Source organism: Perca flavescens, chromosome 19, assembly GCF_004354835.1.
Source record: "Perca flavescens isolate YP-PL-M2 chromosome 19, PFLA_1.0, whole genome shotgun sequence".
In the NCBI taxonomy this organism is placed as follows: Eukaryota; Metazoa; Chordata; class Actinopteri; order Perciformes; family Percidae; genus Perca; species Perca flavescens.
In genome coordinates this window covers 12,089,507-12,108,620 of record NC_041349.1, presented here as the reverse complement: position 1 = coordinate 12,108,620, position 19,114 = coordinate 12,089,507, and the positions used below count along the sequence as shown (strand labels likewise).

At 41.2% G+C, this 19,114-nt stretch overlaps 1 protein-coding gene across 8 annotated transcripts in view; it reads left to right on the top strand.

Annotated features, from left to right (window-relative positions):
• Nucleotides 1-19,114, top strand: part of dysf (dysferlin, limb girdle muscular dystrophy 2B (autosomal recessive)) — a 122,775-nt gene that overhangs the window by 47,227 nt on the left and 56,434 nt on the right. For 6 of the 8 annotated variants that reach the window (XM_028606135.1, XM_028606132.1, XM_028606134.1 and 3 more), the window contains 11 exons: nucleotides 2,898-3,040; nucleotides 4,094-4,267; nucleotides 5,814-5,898; nucleotides 6,063-6,140; nucleotides 8,729-8,910; nucleotides 9,073-9,213; nucleotides 9,488-9,517; nucleotides 9,667-9,702; nucleotides 10,675-10,716; nucleotides 11,495-11,596; nucleotides 13,276-13,437. In XM_028606135.1, the coding sequence (XP_028461936.1) occupies nucleotides 2,898-3,040; nucleotides 4,094-4,267; nucleotides 5,814-5,898; nucleotides 6,063-6,140; nucleotides 8,729-8,910; nucleotides 9,073-9,213; nucleotides 9,488-9,517; nucleotides 9,667-9,702; nucleotides 10,675-10,716; nucleotides 11,495-11,596; nucleotides 13,276-13,437 (1,175 nt within the window). The remainder of the gene's footprint in view (nucleotides 1-2,897; nucleotides 3,041-4,093; nucleotides 4,268-5,813; nucleotides 5,899-6,062; nucleotides 6,141-8,728; nucleotides 8,911-9,072; nucleotides 9,214-9,487; nucleotides 9,518-9,666; nucleotides 9,703-10,674; nucleotides 10,717-11,494; nucleotides 11,597-13,275; nucleotides 13,438-19,114) is intronic. The other 2 variants (XM_028606130.1, XM_028606133.1) reach the window with 2 other exon arrangements.

Here is a 19,114-nt window from a genome sequence, read left to right as displayed (position 1 = left end):
TTTATCTCCTGACGCTAAAAAATAGAAAATTCCTCACAATTTCGTGGAGGGTTTCACCCCAAGTTCAGCACCCTGAGACTATATATTTATAAAATAAAGTGTTGGGACAAGAGTTGAGAATTAGCTCTAGCTATAAACTCTATATGCTGCGCATCAGTTACGGGCTTTGTATTGTAACAATGTTTGCTTGTATGGTCCCTGTTAAATAAACAGATAATAATAAAAAATAAATAAAAAAAACCCAAGCAGTTAATACATCAACAATCTAACGATGTCAGATAAAATCATATATCGCTACATTTTGCTCAGTGTCCGAATTACGTGGGAGCCAGAGGGAAAGCACCAAAGTCAAAAATCTGAGGGGGTCTCTCATATCTGAAGGTGTCTGCCATATGTGGCATTGTAATTTAATCTTAATCAACGCTCATTATCCATCCCTGTGCGATCTCTTACCATTAAAGATGTTAAATTAAAATATAGGCTACTCGGACGATGGACGTAGACCTGAGCCTACCCTACGCTCATGAACGCAGCATGACTGCACTTCACCACCACACCACTAGGCTACGTGAGCAAACCACATACGATCGATTTCACAGCACTTGCAAGTCCGAAAAAGTGATCTTGCTTTTGTCATTAGTTTTGTTTTCAATAACTTTGTAAACAGTGGCAGTAAGCCAACAGCTACGTGCAAGGTGTAACGTCGGACTTCATCAGGCATCTCAAAACGCACCCAGGCAGGTCAGTCACTCACAAGCTAATGTGAAAGAGACGTTACATTTAGCATATATCGTCACAGGTAACATATGAAGGTAAATATGGTGCAAAACGTGAGAGCTTGTAGAATACAATGTGAGAACTTGCAGAACAAAAAAATTGAACTTGTATGTTAAAATTTGCACTTGTAAAATTTAAATTTGCACTTGTAAAACTAAAATTTGCACTTGTAAAAAATATTCACACATGTGATCTGAATTTGAAGTCACAAAAAGAAAAAAAACATGAGAGCTTGTAAAAAAAAATCTGAACTTGTAAATTGAAATTTGCACTTGTAGAAAAAATATTCACAAATGTGTAGATTGATATTTGCATGAAAACACTGGCGGTGAGCTCCAAGTCCTGCAGCCGCAGATGGACCGCCATCAGCGGGTAACACGTGCCAAGTTCTGCATCCCTGCCAAGACTTGCATCCACAAGGGGAAATAATGATTTTATAAGGCAAAGTAGCTACTGTTTAATTAAAATTTAGGCTATATACATTTCTTTGTCATGTTCATCAATGATGATTATAATTTTAGAACGTTTAGAGACATCAATGTTTTATCAGACTCTATCATTTCCTTGCTACCTGGGTGCAATTCTCGGCAGCAACGAGGGTTAAGAGATGACTCATTATTCGGCAGAAATTATTCCTGCTGCCCGCGAGGTGGATGTAATTCTGCAGAAGCTATTGTTGCTGCCCAAGCGGGTGCAATGATTGGCAGTGATGCAAAATGTGGGCACGACATCAGCAAAGCAAGCTGTGGTCATTGTCATTGTGTTCATGCAAATATCAATCTACACATTTGTGAATATTTTTTCTATAAGTGCAAATTTCAATTTACAAGTTCAGATTTTTTTTTACAAGTTCTCGTGTTTTTTTTTCTTTTTTGTGACTTCAAATTCAGATCACGTGTTAATATTTTTTACAAGTGCAAATTTTAACATACAAGTAAAAAAATTTTGTTATGCAAGTTCTCACATTGTATTCTACAAGCTCTCACGTTTTGCACCATATTTACCTTCATAGTAACAAGCTAACCATCGCTAAGTGTTGTGCTAATGCTGGGAACAGGCAAATTGTATCTTTATAGTTAGTAGTTGCTGAGCCTCAGACATCCATGGCGCACAGGAGGCAGGATGCACTGATCCATCTCCCCCGGAACAAACTCTGTGTCGGGGGGGGCAAACTCATGTGATGCGTAATTGATCCCGTGGATGACTTGTAGGCTATTACGTGTACAAGGTGTACCCCGGTCCACCAAACACTGGGTCTTAATTCTGCACATATTTGTGTTACTGTAGTCCTATTTACGATTTCATTATTTCATCCATGCGTGGCGCAGCGGATCCGTGCGCACTGTCACCTGCCGTGGAGACGCTGGCCTCACTAACCTCTCCTCTGAGTCGGGTCTCTCTCGCGCTGGACTCAGTTTCACTGAGCGTACTAACACTTAGAAAATAAATTGCATTAAATCAGTGAGTTCAAACTGCTTATTGTGCGTAATTTGGACTGACAATGAGATGCATGTTGTTCTGTAACTGGTGTGGCGCTGCCACTATTCTCTTGATTTCCACTTCGACATTAGACATTTTTTTGAATGGAAGAGACGTTACATTTAGAATATATGATATCATCACAGGTAACAAGCTAACCATGGCAAAGTGTTGTGCTAATGCTGGGAACAGGGACACTGTATCTTTATAGTTGTATCCATATAATTTGACAGACTTAGGTTAATATTTCACCAGGTCTGAGGGCTAGAGGGATGTGTTAAGTAGACCCCATAAAGTTATTCCACAACTGTACTGTCTGGACATGCTTTGAATTCATAAGATTTATGGGACAGATCAGACGGCCAGAGACTTGACTTGGACTCATGGCAAAAGACTCTGCTGTGTGCATACTGCGCAAAAGCGCCACTCGTGCCTAGGTTAGTTAATTGTATAGCCTTGTTAGGCAATGCGCGGGGTGTGCCAACTTTTTTTATGAGATAGAGAGACCCCCTTGAAGACAAAAAGATAATTTGAACACTGATTTTGCTGATTATAAGCGATTAAGTACTTTTAGATTGTTGCATTAGTACTTTTACTTGAGTAAAGAATCACAATTCTTCTTCCTCCACCCGTGTGTTCAGGCTGGGAGTATGGCCTCACCATCCCTCCGGATCGCCGTCCCAAGTCGTGGGTGCCGGCAGAGAAGATGTACCACACCAACCGCAGACGCCGATGGATGCGAATGAGACGGCGAGACCAGCAGAAGATGGACGCTCTCAGAAAGGTAGCGAGAAAGAGACAAAGGTCACCGCGTGAGGTGGTGATTGCACATGGCTATGGTGTGGGAGTTCCGGGTTCAATTCCCACTGCGATACACCAACCAATGTGTCCCTGGGCAAGACACTTAACCCCTAGTTGCTCCAGAGGCGTGTGACCTCTGACATAAAAAATAGCAATTGCAAGTCACTTTGGATAAAAGCGTCAGCTAAATGACATGTAATGTAAAAATGTAATGTCACCGGCTGGAATCTGAGACGCTGAGACATCTTAAATGAATATAGAATTAGTGATCACAAACATTCCACTCAAATGAAGTTGCAAGTTCGTAGAAAAGTCTAAATCTCATTTAAAATCTTTATTCTTTGCTTGAGCGGGAGCTACCGCGAAAGTTGCAGCCACAAACACTCTCTGGATTGTGTAATGATAAAACATTATGCATGAGTAAACACATGTAAAACAGACACATTAATAATACATGTGAGTTAAAACCATTAAGAAGTAATAACAATAACAATTATTAAGATCCTCAACCAACCAGTGAGAATTAATAAGATGTGTGAATTAGAAACCATTACACAAGTAAGAATAAAATAATAATTAAGACAAAAAAAGACATGTGAGTTAAAACCATTACAAAATGAAGAATATAATATTTTAAAAAAAAATAAGACTGGCACAGGGCAAGTGGTCTTCTACACTAGATTTATTGTGTTAATAAAAACATTTATATATTGCTATAGACATTTGGAAAACATTTTAATCTTTAGTAAAGCTTTATTGAACTTAGTTTACAGCCATCAATCTGGATCAATAGTCTTTTCTTATCCATTACAACTGATTATTAGCTTATTTCATTTTTCATCTCTCGTCATCATCTGTGAGCAGCAGACATTTCCTCTTCCAGCCACTGGATGGCAGTGTCGTTGCACAGATGAGCAAAAGAGAAGCTGAAACACACAGCTGGTGTGTGTGTGTGTGTGTGTGTGTGTGTGTGTGTGTGTGTGTGTGTGTGTGTGTGTGTGTGTGTGTGTGTGCGTGTGTGCGTGTGTGTTCACAGCAGCGGCCGGACGAGGCGGAGAGGGAGGGCTGGGAGTACGCCTCGCTGTTCGGCTGGAGGTTCCACTTGAAGCCGAGGAAGACGGACAGCTTCAGGAGGCGCAGGTGGAGGTATCGCATGGAGCCGCTGGAGAAGACGGGACCGGCCGCCATCTTTGCTCTGGAGTGTTCTCTGGTGAGAGAGACAGCCGGATAGAGAGAAGTTTTCTTTCATCATCATATAGTGATAAAAATAAGATGTCTATTGATGACATTTAAGACAAACTACGTGGTGAAAATTGTGTGGACACATGAAGATTTCACCCATATGTTATTCCCATTCCAAAACCATGGGCATTAATCTGCTGCTCTCTTCTGGGAAGTCTTTCCACCAGATGTTGCTCCAGCCGTTTTGCTTCCATTCAACCAAAAGAGCATCAGTGAGGTCCAACACTGACCACGTTTAAATGCACATAATATTCCGTTCATCAATTCCAATTCCGGTTTTTGCCCTTATTTCCGAAAAAGACGATATTCTTACATGGATAATGAAAGTGAATATTCCACTAATATTCCCGTTTACATTTAGCCATGCAAAATAAGATTTTTTCAAAGTCTACCAGCGGTGTGAACACATCGTCCCTCTTTCATTCCTTCAACCAGCTTCTTGAAAAGGTCGGCGCAGCGATGTGTGCGCATATCCAAAAATCTGTTGATATCCAAGTTTCCTTCTTTTTTTCAGATAATCTTTTGGGGTATTTTAGCCCTTTATTAGTATAGGACAGCTGAAGAAATGAAAGGTGAGAGAGGGGGGAATGACATGCAGCATAGGGCCGCAGGTCGGAGTCGAACCTTGGGCCACAGCGGCGTGGAATGAGCCTCTCTATATATGGGTGCGTGCTCTACCAGGTGAGCTACCCGGGCGCCCAATGTTTCTCCTTCTTATCGGCTCTGCAGCCTTGCAAACTGCAACCATAGCAACGCACAGAGCTGACCATAAGTCGTAAACAAAAACAAAACCCCGATTGAGACGCATATTCCAAATGCTCTGTATATATGTCCAAAGAATGCCTCTAAAACCCGAATAATACCAGAATATCCCAGATGTCTTAATCGGAAAAGGCTATATTCGAAAAAATAAAAGGCCTTATTCAGAATGTCCAACTGGAATTTACTGTTTACATGACCTGTATCAAATTCAGAATATTGCCATATTCAGAATAATAGTGGAATATTGGTGTGCTTGTAATCCTAGTCACTGATGTTGGGGGGTTCTAGTTCATCCCAAAGGGTTTGGATGGGGGTTGAGGTCTGGGTGATCTGCAGGTTTTTACACACCAGACTGGGAGAACCATTTCTTTATGGACCTGGCTTTGTGTACGGGGAAATTGTCATGCTGACACAGGAAAGGGACAAACAGAAACGTTTGCCACACAATTTAACAGCACTCTTATTTTAAATAAAATATTGTCTGTAACATTAAATTTCCTTGGAGCTACTGTAAGGGGCCCAAACTATAAAAACCTGCCCCAGTACACAAACGTATGTGTGCATGGGGGTCCACATACCTTTGGCCATATAGTGCATATTAAGTCTTTTAAGAACTTTTAATTAAGATTATTTTATTTTGAAGGCCCTGCTATGTTTCATCAAGATTACATAGCAGCATCATGTCAGAGTCGCCTGTTCCTTTCTTTCTGAATGTGATCTTCATCTTCCTCCTTCTCCTCTTCCTCCCACAGAGCAGTATCGAGGACAAGAACGATGACAAGTCCGTCACGACCACGTTTGGAGTCAACAGACCGACAATTTCCTGTTTCTTTGACCGTAAGACGGCGCACAACACATTTTTACTCTTCCGTTCTCTTACCCCTCCACTTTTTTCTTTTACCGTCTTTTCTGTCAATACAATGGTGTGTGTGTGTGTGTGTGTGTGTCTGTCTGTGTCTGTGTCTGTGTGTGTGTGTGTGTGTGTGTGTGTGTGTGTGTAGGCGGCACCCGCTACCACCTGCGCTGCTACCTGTACCAAGCCAGAGACCTGCTGGCCATGGACAAAGACAGCTTCTCAGGTACTGTGCATCTCTGACACGTTTCTCATCGTGCACCTGTCATGTATCGGTATTTATGCTGATGGCTTGCGCCACCTGGTGGCTGGAAAAGCACAATTTCTTAATTAAAAAAGTGAAACAGACAGAAAGGGGGTAAGCACAGAAACATTATCGGAAACATTGTGAGATTTAAGACAAAGGCAACCAAATCCACATTGCGTCTCTTTTACAGTGTCCGTGTTTATTTATGTGACTTTTATTTTCCGATAACACAGCAGCTGAGTGCATCACTGTCTGGGAGTCCCTGTGGAGTTCATGACTGTCGGAGCTGCTTTACGTTGGAGAGAGTCAGACAAAAATCAATTTGGGTGGGATGTGATAATTAAGACAAAGTGTCTGCACTTTCACTGTTGCACTTCTCGCCCCAGAAAGGCAAAACGTCCCTGCTCCTGTTTTTGAAACTCAACTCGACTGCAGGGATTTTCATAACCTCGAGCTTTGAGGCCAGTGGGGCATCAGAGAGTGTAAAGTGTGAAGAAATAAATGCAGCTGTACGGGTGGGAAAAGAACAGCATAGAAGCAAAGTATACTAAAAAAGCATTTCATTTTAAAAAGGGTCAGATTATTAATAGAGTTTGGTGTAACTGCTCGGTAGCACTGGCAGATGGAGGGAGAGAAAAAGGAGCGAGTGAAGTTAGAGAAAGAAAATGTTTTTCTTTTATCTGAAGAAGATCATGGAAACTACGGCTACTGTGTGTGTGCGTTAATCAGAAACCCACCGCAGACTCAGATGTAAAAACAGAGCCGGAGCTTTAAATAACAGAGGGATGAATAGACAGAGGAAGAGAGAAATGATAGATGATGGAGGGAGGTTGGTCAAAGAAGCACCCACACACGCACACACACACACACACACACACACGCGCACACAGTGTAATGGATGAGTAGAGTTGATGGATGGGATTCAGTTGTTTGTTAATCTGCTGTTACATGGCGTCTGGGCGGCCATGATTAAAGACTGAGTCAACAATCAAAGAGTGAGATTTTTCTTTCTTTTATCGTGTCTGTTTTTCATTCTTTATACTTGTCTAAATATCTTCTTTTGTTTTCCACTCTTTGTTTTTGAACTCCTGTCTCATAACCGTCTGTAAACTGTTCCTCTTTTGTTGGAGCAGTTTATACTGAGACAGAGGAGGTGAAAGTTAATACGCTAGGATAACATCCTCTATTTTGAACTCTCCGGCTCTCCGTCCCCTCAAAGGTCTATTCCTTAGTGTCTTTCAGGCAAACCAAAAATGCCAAGATGTTTTTCACGGACTCGTTATATATCTTTATGGGCTTTTAGGGAATTTTTAGATGTCCTGGACAAAGCCATTTTACGTGAGTACTTGATACGTACTTCCGCTTTCGCGGAGGACGTAAGTTGTGAAGGCGCCCTTCGCTGTGGCCCAGGACATGCTGGGTGCAATCACACCGGTACCAAGTGGACGTGTCACCCAAGACACAGGTCTGAACAGGGCCTGGGTCTAAATCTCTTTCTTTTCGTCTGTCTTTTTATAAATGTATTTTTGGTGATGATCTAAATTCCCAAATTTAGAAATGTTCTCTTCTTTCTGTTATCTCTTTTTCCCTTTATTTCTGTCTCTCCCTTCCATCTCTTTGTCTTCCTCCTCCTCCTCCTCCTCCTCCTCCTCCTCCTTTACTTCCCTCTTCCCAGTCTTCGTTGTGTTTATGTACCTCTGTGTCTCCCACCGGGGTCCTGACTACTGCTGCTTCCCCACAAACTTACATAACCCCCGGGCTGTTTGTGTTGCTGTTTACATGAGCTAATGGGCTGTTGGGAATGGGACGGTAATTTAATGGGTCACCATGGGTGGTGTGTCTGTACTGTGTGTGTGTGTGTGTGTGTGTGTGTGTGTGTGTGTGTGTGTGTGTGTGTGTGTGTGTGTGTGTGTGTGTGTGTGTGTGTGTGTGTGTGTGTGTGTGTGTGTGTGTGTGTGTGTGTGTGTGTCGCTTCATAGGTTAATTGAGGGCTGGTGGGAAAATGCAACTTAGCTTCTGTTTACTCTATTGCTAACGGCTCCACAGAGACTCTTTACTTGGCCTGAAACAACAAACTACTCACTGTGTGCGTGTGTGTGTGTGTGTGCATGTGCATGTGACTGTACTTAAATGTGTGTTTTATGCATGTGTCCACATTGTAAGTTGTGTGTGTTTGTGTGTGTGCATTAACATGGAGGAGAGTGGTTGTGACCTGGAATAACAAACTTCTCCGAGTGGTGTTCCCAGCCCTCCGTCTCGAGCTAGGCATTCCCAAGCTGCTGATGTCACTGTGTGGGACGCCGGGATAGTTTGGGCTCACACACATACATAAGTTTGTATTGGTATACTTGTGAGGACCCTCATTACGAACTAGCTCCAGACTATAACTCCATCCTCTACTCTGCATCTTAGGACAGAAACGTAAAGCACCTGCTAAGAAAAACCTGAACCTAGGATCTGTTCACTGCCAGTGCATTTATGACCATTTCTTTGGTCAAAGAATGCCTTTTAGAGCAGCAAATTTAAAACGTGTATTAATGTTGTATTTTGTTGTTTCCTCTCTCCAGACCCCTACGCCATTGTGTCCTTCCTCCATCAGTCTCAGAAAACAGTGACGGTGCGTAACACATTGAATCCCACCTGGGACCAGACGCTCATCTTCTATGAGGTGGAGATTTTCGGCGACACTGACGCCACGATGGCCACTCCGCCCAACGTCGTGGTGGAGCTTTACGATCAAGATACATACGTGAGTGTTTAAAGTCTGTGAATATGTTTTTATGAATGTTTTTTTTACATTTTGTCTCAGCAGAGGCTGGAAAGAAAAATACATGTTCTTGTTCTATGTATAAAGAGTGTGTGTGTGTGTGTGTGTGTGTATGTATGTATCTGTCTGATTTTAAATGTCCAGGGTGCAGATGAGTTCATGGGCCGCTGTGTGTGCCAGCCCTCCCTGACTGCCTCTCCCCATCTGGCCTGGTTCCCGATTCGCCACGGGGATAAGAGCGCCGGCGAGCTATTGGCTGCCTTCGAGCTCATATGCAGAGAAAAGGTCAGAGGTCAACTTTCCACACCTTCGCACCATCACCACTTACGTCATCTTCTGCTTATCCAATGTCGATGTTGTCCTTTTCCTCCTCTTCATATTCAAATGTTGAAAATGCATGTTGTGTTTAAAGTATGAATACTTTATCTCTGTGTATAAGTGTGTGTTTTGGATTTTACAAGGTTTTTGCTTAATCCCGACCTTAAACCAACAACTTCTTTTATTTACATAATTTATAATTCCAGTGATTTTATAACAATTATCCGTTTTGTGTCTACAGCAATCAGTTCACCATATTCCAGGTCAAGAGGTCAGTTTATCATTTAGAATTTTTTAATTTACTACTACTTTTACTCTTTCTTCCTTTACCTTTTTCTTGGAGTCATCTCTCTTCATTTCCCTTTCTCATACATTTTCACCATTTAAAATCTAACCTGTCCGTTCCTGTCTCATCTACAGGGAGACATCATGACCGGCAGCAACGTTCTGGACGAGGTAAAAACTGACCACAAGTCGCACCATTTTCACTGCTGCTGAAAACACAGATCTGCACACACGTTTCATTTTCAAAAAAAAACATATTTTTGTTGTACTGCACATTGCTGCAGCTCCTCTTTTCACCCTGTGTGTTGAGCTCCCTGTTTTAGCTACAGAGTGAGGCATCTCACTTTTATTCCATCTTTGTTGGGAGTCACACATGCGCAGTAGCTAGGTAAGGACTGCTAGCTATATAACATGCACAAAAAAAGATATATAACACAATAAAGGAAAGGGAAAAAGCATAATAGGAGCACTTTAATGTAGAGCTGCAATAATCACATCTGTTTAGTTATCACAAGTTGTATATCTTATTAAACTGAATATCTTTGGGTTTTGGACAAAACAAGCCATTTTTAAGACATCACCTTGGGCTTTGAGAAACTGTGGTTGCACATTTTTCTTTTTCGACATTTTATAGACCAAAGGATTCATTGTACAGGTAGCTGTTCTTCCTGCATGGCACTCTGACAGAAAATAATCGGCAGATTAATCGATAATGAAAATAAATGTGAAGTGCAGCTCTTCTTCGATGTCATCCATCAGAAGCATGTGTGTACCTGTGTGGGAAAAAGAAACCTGCTAGAGCTTGAAGTCTACTTGCTATTTTACCCATTTTGCATTCACTATTGAAAAGAGGAAAAAAAAAGGTTTATATGAATTTTCTCTGATATGATAATTAGAAATTCAAATGACGCTTTCTTTTTATGCCTGCTTCTCCCATTCAAAACACCTGGTAAATCCAACTCAGGACAATCTGAAACGAAAATGGCATGAATGTTTCTAGTGACTGTGCATTTCCTCTAAAATATGTGCAGAATATGTAATGTGAAGTCTTTAATATCTGTTCTGATGTTTTACCTTCTTGCGTTTCTTTTTTATTTCACCGCTTTTTCCTCTGTCTCCTTTTTGTCAATGTGGCTTCCTCAGTTGATGTTTCCAGGATTCCTCTCTGAAAACCTGCAGCAATGGGTACAATGTACACACAGGAGATATACAAAACCATGCCCACCCAACCTGTTTCATGTCTGCATGTTAATTTAATGTACAGCACACACCCATAACTTCATCATACATGCATGTTACAGACCGGCCCTATACATTAACATTCCTCCTCCTAAAACTAGCCATGTGCCTTTTTTTCTTGCTTAATAATCCAAAACTCCACTAAAAACATTTTTTTTCTGATATATATTTTGTTGATTTGGTGCGGAAGGCCAAAGAGGACATTTTGTAAAGACAATATTTTTATTTGTTGTCCTTACACATTCTTTGGACATAAAAAGTTTATGATTCTGACCTGACAAACTTGGTTTCTTGAGATCACAGAATACACATATATATATATATATATATATATATATATATATATATATATATATATATATATATATATATTTATTTGTGATCGAAGTTTGTTCAATCAGCATCCAATATTATGTCTTTAAAAAGTAATTATTTTGTATTTGATGGTGAATAACCAGGATTAAACAAGGCAAATAAACTAAGTCCTCTCTAGCCTTTTTCTACTTATTACTTTACATTTTACATTTGTGTGTTTTTAACATTCTAAAACTCATTTAATGTTTTTAATGCTGAACATTAAGTAACTTCATTTATTTACGTTACTTTGAATGAACTACATTTGCCTGGCAGGGAACAGTGCGGCTCGTTTTCATGTGTTTTTGTCCTGTGTCTCCTTTTGATGACTCATCACTGTCTCGCCACTGTCCTGCGTTCTCATTGGCAGCCGGAGGAGTCGGACCTTCCTCACCTGCCCCCTCAGAGAGAGCCCAACGTCTTCATGGTTCCTCAGGGAATCAAACCTGTTCTGCAGAGAACCGCCATTGAGGTATTGATAAGATCTGCTCCAACTACTGCCATGTGCTTAATTTTTCAGTGTAACTTCTCACTAGCTTCATTTTCTTGACAGCTTCTCATGTTAAAGGAGTAGTCTGGCAAAAATATGTTCATCAAATACTCACCTCCCATAATCTTGAAAGGTTGCTCTGAAAATGTTTGTGTCTTGCTCCTTTTGTGGAGGATGGCAACTGTGCAGTTCCAATGGATTTAAATGGTAACCAAAAGTCAATACAACTTCTTCTTAAAGGGGAGCTACTGTTTTTTTTCAACCTGGACCCTATTGTCCTATGTTTTTGTGTGTAAGTGACTGATGGAAAGAACAATCTTTCACATTAGTCCAGTATTAAGCGAGATCGCTGCAGTCGGCAGCAGCAAAACAAGCTACAATGTAAGTTGATAGGGCAGTTGTGCAGCTTGTATTTACCTTCACTAAAGTGCTTGTTTGCCACTGACAGGCTCAGATTAATATTCTAAGTGTCTGACAACATTATGGAAATGATCCCTTCAGATATAGAACTTTAAAACCTCTCTGAGACCTTTCTGTTTAACCAAAAACAGTCGCTAGCGCTCTAATTTAAAAAAACAATACTTTTAGCGTGTATAGAGACAACATATTTTCACATGTAAATCAGTAAATTGTGTGTTTATTTCAACCAAAACTACATTTGTGATGGTTGGAAAAGTGGATGGACAATCCAAAACGTCTTTTCACAGTTTTATGAAGTGTATTTTACGATGCTAAAATTACTGTTTATTTACATGGAGCCTGGTGGCTTTACCATAATGTTTTCAGTCACTTAGAATATTAATCTGAGCCTGTCAGTGGCAAAACGAGCACTTTTGTCAACGTAAACACAAGCTGCACAACTGCCCTATCAACTTACATTGTAGCTTGTTTTGCCGATGCCGACTGCAGCAATCTGGCTTAATACTGGCCAAAGATTATAAAAGACTTTAAAGACATAGTTCGACATTTTGGGAAAAGCATTTATTTGCGTTCTTACAGAGAGTTGGATGAGAAGATTGACACTACTGTTATGTCTGTCAATTCAACCTAAAGTTACAGCAGAAACAGCTAGACTGGTTCTCTCAACTATTCCTTTTGGCCAACATTTGGCATAAATGGCTCAACTTGTATCATAAAAAAACATTTATTGCCATTATAAATTAATATACCAATTATTTAATCAATGAATGAATGAACATCTTCACATCTCTTCTTTAGTCCACCAACTAAAAGATATTTAATTCACTGTCACATTAGACAATAAAAATTCATCAAATCTTTACATTTGAAAAAACTGGTTCTTGAATATACTCTATTTGGCATTTCTGCATGACAGATTACTTTATTTAATTAATTAAGCGATTATCAAGGTAATATTTCTAACAATGAATTGATCGACGTATCATTTCAGCTCTAAAAGGGGCCTTGAGGCATTACAGTTCATGTACAAGATCAATAATAATCTAAAACATTTGCTGATTCATGCAATGAATGCAATGCAATTTGAATATCTTTAGGGTTTCAACTGTTGTCAAACAACACAACCAAATTTAAGAGGCCACGTTGAGCTGTAGGGAAATTGTGATGAGCATTTCATAGAGTAAAGGATTAGCTGATTATTGAAGAAATAACTAAACGCCCTTCCTGTCCCCTCTTGTCAGATCTTAGCGTGGGGCGTTCGCAACCTGAAAAGTTTCCAGTTGGCCAGCATCACCTCCCCGAGCCTGCAGGTGGAGTGTGGCGGTGTCATGGTCCAGAGCTGCGTCATCCGCAGCATGAAGAAGAAGCCCAACTTTGACGTCAACACGCTCATCCTTGATGTGGTGAGAACTCGGAGACATGCCGTACTGTACTTGTGCACACACTACGCAGATGTAATCAGCGCGGGGGCTCACTGCTTTGAATGGCTAATGAGAGTTCTGCTGTGATGTGGTTTGCGTCACGTCATGTGTCATTTATCTTCATCAGCGGGTGCTGCAATAATGGACTCTACTGTTCCTTCTCTTCTTTCCAAAAAGTAGAAATCTTCCAATAGCATAAAAGCAGTAATTCTGAATGTGAATCGTGTAGAAGTCACATATTTTAGACGCTTCTGGCTCGCTTGCAGAGCTGTTTTTCCATCAGGAGGGGAATATTTCTGCAGGCTGGGGGACGTGTCCCATGGCTACCAGCGTATACATTACTAATGCAGGGTAAATGCAGGGTGGAGATTTTTAATTATGGATGTGACTTTGGTGCAAGATGTTGGGTCTGAGAACTCACTATTGGCAGGGCCACTATCCGGTCGGCAAAACTCCCAACACATCTTCCTTTTTTAATGACTTCTGTCCCGTTCTTTGTTCTTTCTCAAAGAAAAGCTTAACTCCAAGTCTTCCAGAGTCGCGGCCAAAGCCGATTCCAAAGCCCGCTGTTCGCCAGCAGCAGCAGCCATCTTCTTTGTTTTCAAGTAGCAGGGAATTCACGCGGAACCATCGTAACTCTGCCATCATTATGTTAAGCCCCGCACACTGACTCTATACACAATGTGATTGGCCCGGCTAGAGTCTGGAGAGTTGCTAGACCTCCTGGCTGCAAATTACATTTGCTGCCGATAGGGTGCGTTTCTAGATTTCTAGGCTATATTTATGGTTGATGTTGGTGAAACAACGTCAACTTTGTTTTAGCCACCAATGTAAATTCATACAGTATATTGACATAAACGCCCTGTCTTGCAATGTATGTCATGCATAGACATAAAATACCTGTCTTGGAGGAAGAGGGCCAAGTCACTATCTGTTTTGAATTCTCTCCATCTAGCTTTTTGTTTTGGTTTGTTTTGGTTTTTCGGTCAATTTTCTTTTTCTCTTTGCTGATCTTGCCCCCGTCTCAGCCAGAACCACAATATATGAGATCTAAAATACAGTTCCCCCTCTTGCTTCCTTTTAACCAGCTGACGCACTACTTATTGCCAAAGTTGTGTTGTCTGCGTGCGATCAACCGTTTTGTGTTCTGATTAACCTGCTATTGTAGATCATATAGAGGCATCAAATTGAGAATGTTTCATAAAACATTAAAAAACTTCTTGTGACTGCTTTAAACACAACTTTAGTTAGGTGTATGTAAGCACAGGTCCCCTCTATAAGACAAGGCCGAACAAAGGTGGACAGAAACACAACTCCATATCTGCTGAATGTGTAAATACTGTATGTTTTTTTTGCCCCATAGTGGCCAAAGACATCAACATTTTTTTTATTGTCAAACTGGCCTGTAATTTCAACAACAAACGTAAAGTCAGTTAGAACAGACAGCAGGAAAAGTTCAGCTACGACTGAACTTCCTCCGCCCAGCAGGACACCAGAGTCTGATGAGCGCTAATCAGATGGTGATTGGCCCGACCATTAGCTGAGCTCCTAAGACTGTCGCTCTGTCTGATTTGATGCCAGAGATAAAGTCACTTACAATGATTATAAATAATTACTGCTTTGTTAACACACATGTAAAATACTCACGCGTTATAAACACGGTAATGTAGCTGATTTATGTTAGTTAAATATTATTCAAACTTTCATCAATCCAGTCTCATCATGCGGCAGCAACAGAGAGCAGAAGAGAGCAGTCCTTCAGGCTAATGCGTGTCAGGAGGGGTTGCTGGATTGAGACGTGGCAGAAAGAGAGACAGGCCGAAATGCAACTGTAGCTAGCCAGTACGGCTCATCAAAAATGGATGCTACAATGAATACTTCTACCACTGCTGCTGATACCGCAAACACTCTTTCCACGACGGCCTGTGATAGCTGCGTCGGTTTTAACGAGGGCAGTGCACTTTTAATCAAAGCAAATAAACATAAGAACCTCAAAGAAGATATCCTACGGCTGTCGGAAGAACTTCGGAGGAAGGACTCCTTATTGTCCAGTTATGTAGATCTGGCCTGTGGACAGTCTCGGAAGTTGGCTTCTCTTGACTCAACCCTGCAGGACACCGTGACATGGGACCCAGCCGCATGTCGGCGGCCCTCTTCGTGCTCTACTCCACTCCATGGGTCAACTTGGGTTGACGTGGTGGTCCGCAGACGCAAGAGGGGCTCAGACGGGTCCGGCTCTCCACCTCTCCTGTCACTCTCCAACCGATATGCTGCTTTAGCTGTGGAAAACCCGGTCCTCACAGTTGGTGCCTCTGCACTTCCATTACGACCAAATCGGGTCGCCTCCACAACGCCTGTCAACCCCGTAGGCCAACCGCCGCTGATAGCGGAAAAAGTTGACGCTGTCATAGCCTTTTAGAGCTCTGTGGCAAATCTGTTTTCATCAGTGGCCCCTTACCAACGGTGTCCCGCGGTTCAGAGCTTTTCAGCCGGCTTCTGAGTCTTAACACCTGGCTCCGGGCCACCTGCTGTTTCCATAATTTTGGATTTATCAACAATTTTGATTTGTTTTGGAACCACTCCTCCTATTTCAGGAACAATAGTGTCCACCCAAACAAGCTGGGTAGCTAATTTTTAGCTGCTAACATACAGCACGCTGTACAGTCCGCCGCACGTGAATGACTATTTACACCACACACCCCCTTCACAGACTCTTCTTCTCTCAGTACCACTTCTTTCTCTCAGGACATTGTCAGCAGTGACATCTCCCCCTACAGCCCGTCAGTGGCAATTACACATGAATCATCACTCTATCGTCCCATACAGACCATTTTAACAATGAGGCCGTCCACCCAGAAGAAACGCTCTGGTGGATCACTTCCAAGGTATCTGCGTCCCCTGGAACGGGCCCCTGCTGTACCTAGCACTGGGTCAGCGCCTCTCAAGATGGCGTTAATAAATGCTCGATCCATTACAAACAAATCTTTTATTCTGAATGATTTGTTTATTAATAGGTGCCTTGATTTCTTGTTCCTGACGGAGTCTTGGCAGAAAAACTTAGAATACGGCCCTCTAATTGAACTTTGTCCACCTGACTGTTGTTTTATCAGTACTCCCAGGACCTCAGGTCGTGGTGGAGGACTCGCGGTGGTATATAAAGGCTGCTTTCAAAGTCGGACAGTACCCAGTAGAGTTTTTTCCTCATTTGAACTGCAGGTTACCAAAGTTGGTAATTCTTACCCATTTTATTGTATTTTAATTTATCGACCACCTGGTTCTAACAGGTCTTTTTTGTCTGAATTTAGTGATTTTCTATCCTCCATTATTATGTTGGATAACGTTATTATGGTTGGAGATTTTAATATCCATGTTGACGATTTGTCTAGTACTTAGCTAGCTGCAGACTTTCTTAATGTAACTGAGGCTTTTAATTTTATCCAGCATGTTTCTGGTCCCACACACATTGGGGGTCACACTTTGGACCTTGTTTTTATGCATGGTCTTAATATTGACTCTGTTTGCACTGAGGAACTGCATGTTACTGACCATGATTGTGTTTTTTTTTTTTTTTTTTTAATTTGTCTTTTAATCCTGATGTATTGCCCAGTAAAAATGTAAGATGTTCTTAAACAAATTATAGGCCCATTTCGAAAATGCCTTTTATCTCCAAAATTATAGAAAAAGTTGTTGCTAAACAGCTCATTGCTGTTTTGAATGCACACAACATTTTAGACAAATTTCAATCTGGTTTCCGTCAGAAACACTCAACTGAAACCGCTCTTCTTAGAGTGTCCAACGATTTATTAATGTCCTCTGACAAGGGTCAATGCTCTGTTTTGGTGCTGCTGGATCTTGGTGCCCCTTTTGATACTGTGGATCATAACATCATGCTTGAAAGACTTAAGCCCTGGATTGGTTCACCTCCTATCTATCAGACAGAAGTTTCTCGGTGTATCTTGGCCCCTATTCCTCAGAAACCGCGGCCCTTTCCTGCGGGGTGCCGCAGGGTTCTGTGTTAGGTCCGCTTTTGTTTGCAATGTACATGCTCCCCCTGGGACATATAATTAGCCAAGTTGGAGATATTTCTTATCACTTATATGCAGATGACATCCAGCTGTATGTCTCGTTTGAGCCAGAAGACACTGACAAAGTGTTGAAATTGATTAGATTTTTCAATTTGATTAAGGATTGGCTCGCAAACAACTTTCTACAGCTAAATGAAAATAAGACCGAAGTCCTTATTGTTGCTCCGGACTCTATAGTTTCGAAGATTAGTCAGCTGCTGGGCTCCTTGTCCTCAGCTGTTCAGTCCAAACTAAAAAATCGTGGTGTAATATTTGATAAAAACATGTACTTGGATCAACATATTAAATCTCTGACCCGCACGTGTTTCTTTCAATTAAGAAACATTGCCAAAATTAGAGGAACTGTTTCACATTCTGAGCTTGAGATGATTATTCATGCTTTTATTTCATCTCGGCTTGATTACTGCAACTCTATTTTCACCTGTCTCAGCAAATCGTCCCAGGACCGTTTACAACTAGTCCAGAATTCTGCTGCAAGGCTGCTAACCAGGTCTAGCAAGATGTCGCACATCACTCCAGTTTTATACACATTACATTGGCTTCCGATTAACAACAGGATCAAATTTAAAGTTTTGGTTCTGACTTATAAAGCTATACACTGTCAGGCTCCAGCGTATATCTCGGACCTGCTCCATTCATACACTACAAATAGGCCCCTCAGGTCTTCTAACCAGGGATTACTGGTTGTCCCACGCACCCGTTTAAAGACTAGAGGTGACCGTTCCTTTGAAGCGGTGGCTCCAAACCTGTGGAATGCGCTTCCTATTGTCTTACGTTCTGCAGTCTCTGTTGAAGCTTTTAAAAAGCAGCTGAAGACGCACTTGTTTAAATTTGCTTTTCATTCATTTATGTAAAATGTCGTCTTTTAATGACTGTTTTTTAGTCTTTTATCTTTATTGTTGTATAATTTACTATGTTTTGTACAAATCTTTGTCATGTGAAGCACTTTGTGATTCTGTCTGTGAAAGGTGCTATATCAAATAAACTTATTATTAATGTATCCCATGCTAGTCACAGGAAAAGTAAAACGGTTTTGCCAAGGCTTTTTTTTTTTAACTGAACAAGCAGGATTTTAGCATTTGTAGCACTTGAAGCCTCTGATGTCAGTGGCTCTGGGTGGGAGAAACATTAACAGTGTTGAATAGTCTTAAAATGATGAGCCACTTTCTGGCCGGGTTCAACGGCAGCAGCGATGCTCTGTTAAAATTCTGGTGTTGTTTTCAGTTCTTACCGTACTTGTGTGACTCACAACTACGGGCTTCTCTACTTTTACTAGAGATTAAACCACAGGAAGCTGCAATTAAAGACAGCAGTTTATGTGGCACCCAAAAGGCTCGAGCTGTGGTAATTCTTTCAAGAGGGGGAGAATAGGTCAAAGCTTGCTCATGCAAATTAAGAATTATGAATGTTACTGTAAGAATAACTGCTTTCTTCGGTTGCTTTTTATGCAGTTAGACTGCAGTAAAATGATTTATTGGCTTTATTGTTAACGCAAATAAACAATTGGATGATGTGGTAGCTTTGAACTAGTTGGTTATTTTGTGGTCGCAGGAATCTTTGATGCTGAAATATAT